This window comes from Heloderma suspectum, chromosome 11, assembly GCF_057233095.1.
Source record: "Heloderma suspectum isolate Gila_16-S chromosome 11, 16-S_ref, whole genome shotgun sequence".
NCBI classification, from domain to species: domain Eukaryota; kingdom Metazoa; phylum Chordata; class Lepidosauria; order Squamata; family Helodermatidae; genus Heloderma; species Heloderma suspectum.
The window spans coordinates 43,878,297-43,890,459 of record NC_139468.1 but is presented as its reverse complement, the minus strand read 5'-3'; the positions used below and the strand labels follow the sequence as shown (position 1 = coordinate 43,890,459).

Here is a 12,163-nt window from a genome sequence, read left to right as displayed (position 1 = left end):
CTCTGTGGTCCAGTCCCTGTTTGCCTGGCACAGATGGATACTCACCAGCCAAACCGCATTGGGATTGAGATTCCTGGCAAACTGCAAAAGAAGGGCAGAAATTGAGTGGAGGGAGCCTGATGGGGAGAGTGCATTTGGAAAGGACAGCAAAACGCACAACTGTGACCAAGGGGGCAGCCAGTAGCAGTGCAGCAAAATGGCTTCCAGGTAGGCAAGAATCAGTCATGAAACTGTGTTACTCAAAGGCCGTCTCCTTCCAGACTGGACTTCATGAAGCATAAACTCAGCAGAAACGGCTTCCGCCCCACTCAGTGACAGTGAGCCTTTTCCAAGCATGGACAGTCACCTCCCAAGAAAGACTGTGGATGGGATGGATAGAAAGCTTCACTTCCAGCCATTCCTGACTTCCATGGGAGGAGCCAGGGAATGAGCCGGGGCTCCTTGAGCATGGAGGGGCAGGGCCTGGATCCCCAGGATCAAGGGGTGGGGGGAGCAGCTCTTCTCCCTGGCTAACGTGGATGAAGCAGGGAGGAACAAGGCTCAAAGTGCAGGCCAGGACGGGGGAGGCTGGACTTGGGAAGGATTTCCAGCGTTCCAGGCCCGGTAGCCTGGCAATACTGAGCAGCCCTCATGGCCCGAAACCTTGAGGGCAGGTTCAGCAACCCTCAAGCTGGCTCAGTCCCCGACATGGAGGTGGGCAGCCGTCAGACTGGTGAGCTCCTTTCCCTGCTTCCGGTGCCGGGCCTGGGCTGGGCGGCCCAGGAGGCTCCTCCAGCGGCACCATTCTGCTGACGTCTGTGGGACTCCACGGTGGGGTGGGGGGGAGGGTCTGACAGCCCTGCTTCTCTTCTCCTTTCTGGGCCAGCACGTGGAGCTGGGCTGTGGGAGAGGGAGGAGCTTGGCAGCAGACCCCTTCTCTCTTCACCTCCCTCCAGGCTCTTGGCAGCTGGGACTGGAGGATGGGAAGTCTTGGAACAGGACAGAGTTTTATCCCACTGTTAAGATGTCCACCTACTTGCTCGCTTTCATTGTCAGCCAGTTCAGGGCTGTGCAGGACGACCAGGACACCAGCATACTGGTAGGACTGGGACTGGGAGAGCGCATGGCCTGGCTGGGGGGACTGGAATGCAACGGGCTCTTCCCTGACAGCCTTAGCAGCTCCCCTGACTGGCTTTGCTGCTGGGCCTGGGATGTGGCGCCTGTCCGACCTTCCCTGAGCTGCTCTTGTTGCCTTGCAGATCCGGATTTGGGGCCGTCCCAAAGCCATTGAGAAGGGCCAAGGTGACTACGCCCTCAGCGTCACTGGGCCCATCCTCCGCTTCTTCGAGAGACACTATGACACGCCCTATCCTCTGAGCAAGTCAGGTTGGTGAGGAGGAAAGAGGGAGCGGGGCAATGTGAGGCTTGGCATACTAGCCCTTGGGGCGGGGTCTCTGGCAGGAGGAGCGGCTGGGTTTTTTGCTGCTCTTGCCAGGCGGTTCTGAAGGTGGTGTTCCTTTCCAGCAAAACATGCACAAGCCTCTCCGCCGGGCTTGGATGTCATGACAAGCCACCCTGAGCAGTCCAGTAACAAGCCACGGGTTCTCAAGGTGGCCTGTGCATGGTTGGCAAGCACCCACCGTGGGTGGTCGTGTTGTGCAAACGAGGACATCACGGCCAGGTTCAGAGGGCCATGGCGGAGAGAAGGAGCCACCGGGGCTCCTTTTCCCCACCCCGCGTGTGCCAGGTTAGCTCCATGGGCTGGAGTTTATGCACCCTGGCTGCAGCTGGATGCGAGGGTTGCCTTGGTTAGAATGTACAGTTGCACCTTCCATGTTCTGTCGTGCATCAACACTGTTCCCAGGTTCCATGGTGTTTCAGGCATGCTCAGCCTGGCTTGTGGAACTGGCTCCACTGACGCAGACCAGCCTGCTAATGGAAAGGTCTCCCCCCAGACCAGGTTGCCCTCCCGGATTTCCACGCTGGGGCCATGGAGAACTGGGGGCTGCTGACGTACCGTGAGAACTCGCTGCTCTTCGACCCGCTGTTCTCCTCCACCGGCAACAAGGAGCGCGTGGTGACCGTCCTCGCGCATGAGCTGGCCCATCAGGTACTCCCCCTGCTGTGGGCTGGGGCAGCCTGGCCCTCTCGAGGCCCCACTGAGACTGGGGCCCTGCACAGGGGCTCCTGGCCAGCTGGCCCACCTTGTTCCCACTGGCCGTCTTCCGAGCAGGCCCTCCCTGCCCAGGACATGGACCTGGCGTGTTGGCCAGACGCCTGGCCTGCGCCACATCTGTCCATGGGGCGCTTGGGGCCAACTGACCTCCTGCTTCTCCCCAGTGGTTTGGGAACCTGGTGACCCTCCGTTGGTGGAATGACCTGTGGCTGAACGAGGGCTTTGCATCCTACGTGGAATACCTTGGTGCTGATGCGGCCGAGCCCCAGTGGAATATTGTAAGTCATCCTTGTGCAGTGTGTGAGGGGAGGGTGAGGGGCTGCGGGGCTGCTGAGCAGTGCGGGGGAGCTGCTAGTGCAGTCTGAGCTCTGCGTGCCCAGCCACAGCACCAAGGGAAGAAGCCCCTGTGCTGAGTGAGGGAAGCCTGGAGAGGAGAGGAGAGGAGAGGAGAGGAGAGGAGAGGAGAGGAGAGGAGAGGCCAGCAGGTTCCCAAGGCACATTCACACAACAAACCCAAGCTGTAACTGGCGCGGTTCTTGCCCTCCCCCAAGATCCCTGGAAATGAGCACTCTGAAGGTGCTGCAATCATACTTCTAGTCTCCCCACAGAACTGCAAGTTCCATGGCTTCTGAGAGGGAAACTGGCTTTCAAAAAACAGGCCTGCAGGGGCTTGCTCTTGGTGGCCCCTGGGAAAAATGCTGCTTGCTCCAGGGCACTGACCTCACTCTCATGCTATGGCAATGGTGTGGTTGTCATGCAAAGAGGCTGTGTGGTGTGCAGGAAACGCTCCCAGAGGATGATGAGCGGGCCTCCCAGGTAGATTTGAGACTCAGTGTGTGTAACATAATCTGCCTTACAGGACTGTTGTGAAGATAAATGGGATTCCTCCCCTGTATGTCACCCTGAGGGTGAGATACAAATTAGATAGGCACTTAGATTTTGAGAAATCAATTTGCAGAAAGACCTGATAGTATCATATGACATGTACCGTGTGATGGCTATCGACGCACTGGCTTCCTCGCATCCGCTCTCTTTCCGCGAAGATGAGATCAACAGCCCAGCTGAAATCAGTGAAGTCTTTGACTCCATTGCCTACAGCAAGGTGAGGATCCCTGCCTGACCTGCCTCCGCCAGAGTGTGGGAACGTTATTTGTTTGTTAGTTTGATTTATGTATTTAAACAGTTTCTATACCGGCTTTCTCCCACAAAAATGGGTTACAGAGCAGTGTACAAAAATCAACAATAAGATACAGTAAAACATCAATCCAAGAACGAGATAAAAACAACATGTCAAGCAGCTAAAACCATCCCACAATGTTAAAAAAACAAGCCAAATGCCCGTGCAAATAAACACATTTTAAGCTGGTGCCTAAAGAATACAGTGCTGGTGCTAGGCAAATATCTCTTGGGGCCAATCTAAACGGAAATGCTTTGTGAAGCGATTTGGGCAACATCTGCACTTTCACAGGATCTAATTAGCTCTTTCCACAGTACATGCAGCGCTGCCTTCCTCTGCTTTTGCCGTGTATACGGGAACTGAAGCCGCATTAGTTGGGGCGGGGTGGGCCAGTCCCGTCGCAAGTAGAAATGAACGTCAGCAATTGCGCAGGTGTGCGGCAGCCAGTGAGCGGAGGTTTGCTCCCCCTCCCTCGTGTGTTCAGCGAAGCGCAATGGAGGACTTGCTTACGAGTAGACATTCATGACAAACCCCACATAGCCCACACACATTTATGGGGTGGGCAGGCGGGCAGGCAAGCAGGCAGATGTTGCCCGGAGACTCAGCAGAACGAGTGGGAGTACAAGTGGCGCTGAGAGCAGAGAGTGCGGGGCTGGCGCGGAGGGAGAGTGACGAGCACGTTATCTGATGCATATTAACTGCCCAATCAACAGGCTTCCCCCGCCAACAACCACGGGCTCAATGAAGTGCTTCTGAGTATGCGTTCATGAAAAGCATCCGCCCTGGCATCCACCCTTCCTTAGCTGTGCAGCTTCGAACCAACAGGTGCCCACCATTTTTCAGCTGTGCTCCTTCACAGCTGCACAGTTGCAAAACAGCAGGGCTGGCTCCCTCCACCTCCCAAGCCCAATGACTCCTTAAAGCAAGAGGCCCCAACTGAGCCCATGTTTGCAACAGCGCAGTTTCAAAGCAGCAGGGCTGCTCCTGTGCTCAGCAAAGTGGAACTGAAGGCAATGAGCTACTTCTGGATAGACATGTTTACCCCTCTGCTCCCCCCACGCCCCTGCCCCACTCAACTTTCCCTTCCGCCAATCAGTGCCACTTCCACCAGCCCACGCCGAAGCCAGCTGAGGTCACACGGACTCCCAAACAGCACTGAAGCTGCCGTGACAGGAAACTCTGACACAAAATGTGTTTGAAAAAAAACCCGGATTTAGGGCAAGAAATGCCGGGCTAGCTATGGAGAACAGCATGTGTCATCTGACAGTATCGATTTGGGGGTGGAATAGAACCGGAGCAAACGCCCCGTGTAGATGGGGCCTTGGGGATCTCCACAGACATGGCGCAGCGTGGCTTGCAGAGCATTAACCTGGGGATGCAGCTGTCCCCTGAGATCTCTAAGGCCCCCCTGTGGGCAGCCAATGCCATGACTGGCAATCTGTGAAGGGTGGGGGAGGGGTCGCTGGCCTACAGGCAGCCACGGACCCATCCGAGGGCGTGTTTTCCTGGAGAACCCTTTGGGAATCATTTGGGTGTGAAACATGGGGCAGGGTGGGGGGTTGGGAAGCTGGATGTTCCTCATGTTCCTTCTCTCTCTCTGCAGGGGGCATCAGTGCTGCGCATGCTCTCAGAATTCCTGACTGAAGAGCGGTTCAAGAGAGGCGTAGCGGTAAGGCCTGCTTTGGCACCGGGGGCATCAGAACAATGCCTCTTTGCTGCTGCTTTGCCATTGGTTGGGTGCCAGGACCTGGAGGAGCCAAGGGGAGGCTCCATGTGCTTCTCCACCCCTGGCAAAGGTCCAGGGAGCAGAGAGACCTGGGAATGGCGCACCCTGCATCCAGGTGCAAAGGAAGGGCAAGGAGGTGTGCAAGGCACCCATGTTGGCCTGGCGCGCTGCTCTGGGAAGGGGCTGTCTATAGGGCCTGTGCACAGAGAAGGCAGACTGCACACTCCTTGGCGCAAAAGCCATCCTCAGGTGGCTTCCAGACAGACCTTCGAATGGCCCTTGGCCACCATTCAGTACTGTAATCTCATGGGGCATCCAGACGTCGTCATCATCCTTTGGTCATCAGCCCATATTTTATCTGCCTTTGATCCTGTCTTCCTCAATGGAGATGATCTGTTTAGCCAGAAAGACCCGGATCAGAAGCACGATTCTCCAAACTTGTGAATGCTCCCTAGCACTTCACTCCCATAGGTTTTGGGTGGTGCATGGCTTTGACATCTGCAGTGATGCTCCTCACCATTCCCCATCCTCTTTTCATTCCCCCAAATATACCAGTCCTGAGTATGCGGGCAGACACTTCAAACACCTGTGTGTGCACCTTCTAAAAGATTAAACCAGAATACCAGAATGTTAAAATACTCCAGGTTCACCATTTTGAAATTCCTTCTGTACCTCACCTCAAACTATCTTCCCTGTTCAGAGTAAAAGGAATGTTTCTGTGTATGTACTGAAGTGGCTGATCTACCTAGATGATGCCTTTCTTTAAATAAATATATATATATATATAGAGAGAGAGAGAGAGAGAGAGAGAGCGAGCGCAGAATTTCTCATTTGGACCTTTGAGCTACCAGTAACCTCTGCAGATTGGGGACAGTTGAGAGCAAACAAACTGAAACTTAATCCAGACAAGATGGAGATACTGTGGGTGAGGAAACCAACTGCTCTGGATGGAAAGTTACAACTGGTCCTAGGCGGGGTTATATTCCCCCTGAACAACCACATCTGCAGTTTGGGATTTCTCCTGGCCTCAGCACTGATTGGGAAGCTCAGGTGGTGGCAAGGAGTGCTTTTTACCAGTTTAGGCTGTTATGCCATCTGTGACTCTGGAAAGGATAGATTTTGCTTCAGTTGTTCATGTCCTAGTGCAAGGATGGGGAATTTGTGACCCTCCAGCTGTTTCAGCCTACAATGGTGAGGGGTGATGTGAGTTGTAGGCCAAAACATCTGGAGGACTACAAGTTGCCCACACTTGCTCTGATAACATCCAGCTTGGATTATTGTAATATGCTCTATGTGGGGCTGCCTTTAAAGATGGTTCAGAAACTTCAAATGGTATAAAATGTGGCCGCCTGAGCAGGTGCTGGGCAGCCATATCATGTGACATCTATATTCTACCAGCTGCACTGGCTGCCAGTGTGTTTCCAGGCCCAATTTAAAGTACTGGTATTGGCTTTTAAAGCCCTAAACAGTTCAGGTCTAGGTTACTTGAAGGACTGCTTTAACTCATACCAACCTGTCCATACTCTGAGCGCAACATGGGAGGCCCTCCTTGTGTATCTGCTTGTCAAAACAATTAGGCTGGCAGGCACGAAAGACAGGGCTTTCTCAGTAGTAGCCCCCTGCTTGTGGAACTCTGTTCCAATTGATGTCCACTAGGCCATCAAGTGGGCCCTAAAAATGTACTGTTTACCTTGCCTATAATTGAGTCAGGACTTCATTGGGTGCCATTGTGTATATGGTGTTATCTGGTTTTATCATTGTTTTAATGTGTTTTGTGGTTTTAAATGTTGTATACTGCCTTGGGAGGGCTTTCCTAAAAGGCAGTTTATACATCTTTTAAATTTAGCAAAATGGAACGCCATGTTTTGTTTCTCATACTGAAACTACGCATAGACATCTTGCTTGCTGTCCTTGGTATCAGGGAAAGGAAAATCATACTTTTGTTCAGAGACTCCAAAAGCGGCGTCAGAAGCAGTGTCTGATTTTCCATGCCATGATGAACCACCTTTCAACGAATAAGTGTGCCATCCTCAGGAGAAGGAACAGGCCAAGACGTGTGAGCAGTCTGACTCCTTGCCTCACTTTCCTTGACAGTGAACCAATTCAAGAAATCGCCATAGATTTTGTGATTCAAAATGGCAAACTTGGAGTATTTTGAAATTTTGGAATTCTGGTTTTTAAACAATGTTGTTGTTTTAAGCTTGTGTGTTGGCGTATGAAACACCTGTGCGCATGCTCACAACAACTGGTCTGTTTGGGGTAGTGAAGAGGGGACAAGTGGGAAGGAAGAGACGGGGCAAGACAAGTCTGAGTACATTCCGTCATGATCCGCCCACCAACTTAGACAGGATATGGAAAGTTTATTTGCAATGAAACAGATAACAGGAACAAATTGTGTGGATGCCATGCTGCGGTTCTGCAAGCAACAAAAAACAGAAAAGGAACGACATAATGACGCCATTCACATGTTGCTCTGGGCCATTAATCCAGGAATTATGGGAGGAGCAGAATTCATTTCCGATCCATTTCCAATTTCAGTTAACATCCGAGACCCATTCCTGGGTTGGTTCATGGTGTCTGAACCCGGAAACCTGGGAGAGATTCAGCTATTGGATGGCATAGAGGTGTAATAAATAAATAAACCCAGTTAACCCAACAACAAACCATGAGCTGGGTTAACTTTGGGATGTTTAACTCTAGGTTGCTATTTCTGGGTTTGGATGTCATGTTTGCACGTTGTTAACTGAAATCAGAAATGGCATGTGCACGACTTGTGGATGCCTCTCACAATTCCTGGATTAAACAAACCAGGAATTGTTCAGAGTGATGTGCAAACTGAGTCACTGCGAAAGAAGGCTCATGTCTGGAAGGGCTCGGAAGCTTGTAAAGGGCTCAGAAGCTTGGCTGCCTGAGAACAAGTGAATATTCTGGTAGTATTGTAGTGACCTCTCTGTGTTGCCATGAGGTGGCATCCCATCAGAAAGAATGAGAAAGAAAATAGGGTTTCTGTCCCATCTTGCTGCCTCCCTGGACATTCTGTAGCCCGCAGGCCCAAGCTGGTACATACATGTGAGCTGATGCACCTTCTGCTGTGCTTGCTCACCATAAGCACCAGCCTATCCAGAACCAAAGCAAGCCTGGGAAGGTGACTCACCTGAATCTCCTCTGTCCACAGTCGTACCTTCATGCCTTTGCATATGGAAACACTGTCTACGATGACCTCTGGAAACACCTGCAAATGGTATGTTCTGAAGGCCACTGTCCCTCCTGCCCACTGGAAATGCCAGTTGAAGATGCTGCTTCTGGCCGGACACGGGGCCTCTTCTCTCAGCTAGGGGCACCCAGCCTTCCTCTGGGGTGTGGGGTGGGGAGGCTTTGCTTAAGTCTTTCCATCACTATTGTGTCCTGGCTAGACTTTGCTTTGTGCAACGTGGTTTTAGATGCAATGGATGGTCTTTCTAGACCCTTGACCATCCTTGCAGCTCTCCTTTGAATCTGCAACATGCATGGTGTTGAAACTGTGGCACCAGAAACTGAACTCAGGATGACTCCCACTGAGGTGTTACTTGTGCTGTGGCCTTACTGCTGCCTGAGCCTTGGAACCAGGGCTTCTGGGCTACAGCCTGCCTGAGGTGGTGGTGATGGATTTTCTGGGCCAGAGCATCAACATGCATTTTGACTCATGCTCCGTTGGATCTGGATCATAACCCTCTTTACAATGCAGCTTCTTAGTTATTCTCATTCCCCTAAGCTTGTCAGTTAGTTCTGCTTTCCTCTGTGTTATAATTCACAATTGTGCTATTTGCGTTCCATGAAATTGCCATTGGCCAAACCATAAGCTTCTTTTGAATGTTTCTACCATACTTCCAATGTATTCTACTGGCATTGTTCTGTCAGTAGGTTTTTAAAAACTGGGCCACCAAGACTAGGGTTGCTCAGTTAACTCATAAGGTCAGCCAGCCCACCTCCTGTGCTCTGGACTTTCCCCTACCCTGCACATTCCCAGCTTATGATGGTGCCAGCTTTAGCTGGTAAGAAAATCCACAGGAACTCTGATCAGATGTACTGGAATGCTTACAGCCTCACCCACTCTCCCTGCTCCGTCTCCCTGTCTTGGCTCATCCCGTCCCACCACCCTCAGTCAGCCAGAGACCTCCTGCTCTCTCGGTGGCTCCCCCCATGCTCTCTGGCTGGAATGTCCTCCCAGGCCATCCACCTGGTGCCAGCTCTCTCCCATCCTTCGCATCTCCCTGCAAAACCCGGCTCTGTCCTAACCCTTTGGTGTGATCCCCAAGGTCCTGCTCTCCAGCCAGCAGGAAGCCTAAGTGGGTGTGGGGCCGTCTGGTTCCCCCTCCCCTCCCTTCTCTTGCCCCTCTGCCGCTGTCTCTGCCCCACTTGTAGCGCACATTGCAGGTCCCCTGTGGCTGACGAAGACGTGCCCCGGATGCTGAGCCCTGGTAGGAGGAACGGCTCCTGGGCACTTGCGTCCCGGGGAGGGGGGCTGAGAGCTCTGCCAGCTGTGGCTGCTGTTCTTTGACCCTCGGCCGCCTCGCTGGGGCAGGGCAGCCTGTCCAAGGCTAGGCTCAGGCCCAGCAGCCCTGCCCCTCCCCGCCTGCCGCTGCCCATGCAGGTGGGGCCGGCGATCCTGCGCTCACCAGGAGCAGAGGCAGCCGCCTGTTCAGCGGCTCAGGCAGGGAAGCCAAGGGTCAGGGCCAGCGGGTGCCACCTGGCAGGCACCGATGTGGCTCACAGGCTTGGGGCCAAGCCTTCTCCCACGTAGCCCATTTAGACGCTGAGCAACACTGCAGCCAGGAGCAGCCTTTGGGAACGTGCTGCCCGTGTCCAGCTCTTTGCTGCTGTTCCCTGGGCTTCCGTGCGTCCAGCCCACATCTCTCAAGTCCTCTTTGGGGAGCCCTGATGGGAGCAGGCCAAATTCTTCATGGAACTCAGACTAGGTGACGCCCAGCACATCTCCCCCCGGCCCGTCTGCTGACCCAGTTACTTTGCCAAGGCTCTGATTAGACACACGCAGCTCCCTGTGACCTTGACGGAGACGCCAGCGGAGGGTCTCCCCAAGTTGTCTGAGAACTTAGAGGTCTCCACCCCAGACGGGCAACTTGGCATCAGAGGAGAGTTTAGCGGGGGGGGGGGGTACTTTGAAGCCACTACTGAGTGTATGGCTTGAAGAGCCTCTCTTTGCCCATTTAACAGTTCCTCCCTGTCTTGGGCAGGTGGTGAACAATGACAGCTTTACTCTCCCTGATGACATCAAGACCATCATGGACCGCTGGACCTTGCAGATGGGCTTTCCAGTACTGACTGTGAATACCACTACTGGGATGATCACTCAGAAGCATTTCCTGCTGGACCCTAACACTCCTGTTGAGCGCCCCTCAGAATTTGAGTAAGTGGGGAGCCCTGACCCACAGTCTTCATGGAGAGGCCAGATCCAGTCTAGGGTCCAGAGTTCAGGCCGGTGGTATGCAGAGAGACCTGGCGGCAGGGAGTGGGTGGCTGAGAAAGCTCTCCTGGAGCATCTTGGCTACTGGCAGTGCCTGGTTGTGCAGCAGTGTCCTCCAGGCCCCAGCTGTTTCTTCCTCAGAGATGAGCAGCATCTTTTGCTAGAGTGAGGACAAGGGAGGACAGCTGCTTCCACCTGACTGCCTGTTTTTCTGCAGCTACACCTGGATAGTTCCTGTCTCCTGGATGAGTTCTGTTAGCCAGACACAGATGTACTGGCTCACAAGCAAAACAGGTACTGCTCACTTGCACCATCCTGACATCTTTGTATTGCCTAGGAAGTCACTGGGATTATAATATTACTAGTATAACTTATAGTAGACTTTTCAAGGTTCAAAATACTTGGTCACACTAGCTCTGTGGAGCAGCAGCTTCCTGGAGGGCATCCAGTGAGGTTTGTGCAGGAGCAGCCCTGTGACATCACACTGGTCCCCAGCTGGATGTCCTCTCCGGCCTGGGCCAGGAGAGCAGGGTCACCACAGTGGGGTGCACCATGGCAGGAGTGCTGGGTTCTCTCCCCCAGGCACGTACACGGAAAACCATGGGCCTGTTCACACATCAGGCTAGCCCGTGATGGGAGACAGGCTAGCCCGTGATGGGAGATTAGCCACACGGGGGGGAGGGTGTTTTGCGGACAAGCCCATCGTGCATGGCTTGCCTGCCCCCTCAGTCCCACTCCCCCTCGGCCCTCCACCCATCTTGTCTGCTGCCAAGTCCCCCTTCCTGGCTCTGGTCGTGATCTTAATCATGGTTGGAGCCCTTTAAAAAAATCCCCCCCATCCAGTTTTTGCACAAAAAGGGGACAGGGATTTTTTTCCTCACACTTTCCCATGCTGGGGAATGCGTGGAAAACTTTAGTTTTCCACAGATGCACAACAGCAGGAAACCGAAGGATACCCTTCCTGCCCCACTGTGTACTGCACTTGGCAATCCTACAGGGCACAGGGGGAGCCAGGCTGTGTCGAGTCCCCTTCCCCGGGTCCGGAGAAAGATCTTCCTCATGGCTTGACTGTCGGGAGTCAAGCCGCGAGAAAGATCTTTCCCCCGAACTGGGCACAAACCTGTTTTCTTAAGGGGCAGAGGGGTGGCAGGGGGATGTGAGGCCAAGTGGGGCCTGAAGGCCCACCACCACAACAAGATGGCTGGGAAACCCACAGGTAAGTGGGTTAAAATCACCCGCTTTCCTGTGGATTTCCCAGTTGTGCTGGGATGGAGTAACACCTAAGGGGGGGCATTTCCTCCTCCTTACCATTAAAAAACAGGTTTGTCCCTGTTTAACCCAAAGATCTTTCTTGAAGCTTGGTTTTGACAGTCAAGTTGTGAAAAAGATCTTTGGGGGGAAACCTGTTTTTTATGGGAAGGGGGGTGGGGAGAAATGGGGGACCAAGTGGGGTCCCCCACATGGCCCCCATTCCCATCCCCTCCCCACTCTCCTGCCCATTTTTGAAATTTCTTCATAGCGCTCTTGTGCAAGATCTCCATGAATAATTTTTTTAAAGGATTTAAAGGTGTCCTGTGCTGAAAATGCCCCCCCCCCGAAATCCATGCCCCCTCCAGACTGTTGAGCCAACACAGTTCTTGGCAA

The 12,163-nt window shown here is 53.3% G+C and overlaps 1 protein-coding gene across 4 annotated transcripts in view; it reads left to right on the top strand.

Moving 5' to 3' along the window:
- ANPEP (alanyl aminopeptidase, membrane) overlaps positions 1-12,163 on the top strand; it is a 45,406-nt gene that overhangs the window by 21,011 nt on the left and 12,232 nt on the right. For all 4 annotated transcript variants that reach the window (XR_014785442.1, XR_014785443.1, XR_014785441.1 and 1 more), the window contains exons 4-12: positions 936-1,078; positions 1,239-1,365; positions 1,935-2,089; positions 2,320-2,433; positions 3,114-3,257; positions 4,936-5,001; positions 8,234-8,299; positions 10,290-10,462; positions 10,737-10,813. Coding sequence is in view for 1 of the 4 variants with exons in the window: in XM_084817691.1 (XP_084673817.1) it covers positions 936-1,078; positions 1,239-1,365; positions 1,935-2,089; positions 2,320-2,433; positions 3,114-3,257; positions 4,936-5,001; positions 8,234-8,299; positions 10,290-10,462; positions 10,737-10,813 (1,065 nt within the window). In the remaining 3 variants the exon portion in view is untranslated. The remainder of the gene's footprint in view (positions 1-935; positions 1,079-1,238; positions 1,366-1,934; positions 2,090-2,319; positions 2,434-3,113; positions 3,258-4,935; positions 5,002-8,233; positions 8,300-10,289; positions 10,463-10,736; positions 10,814-12,163) is intronic.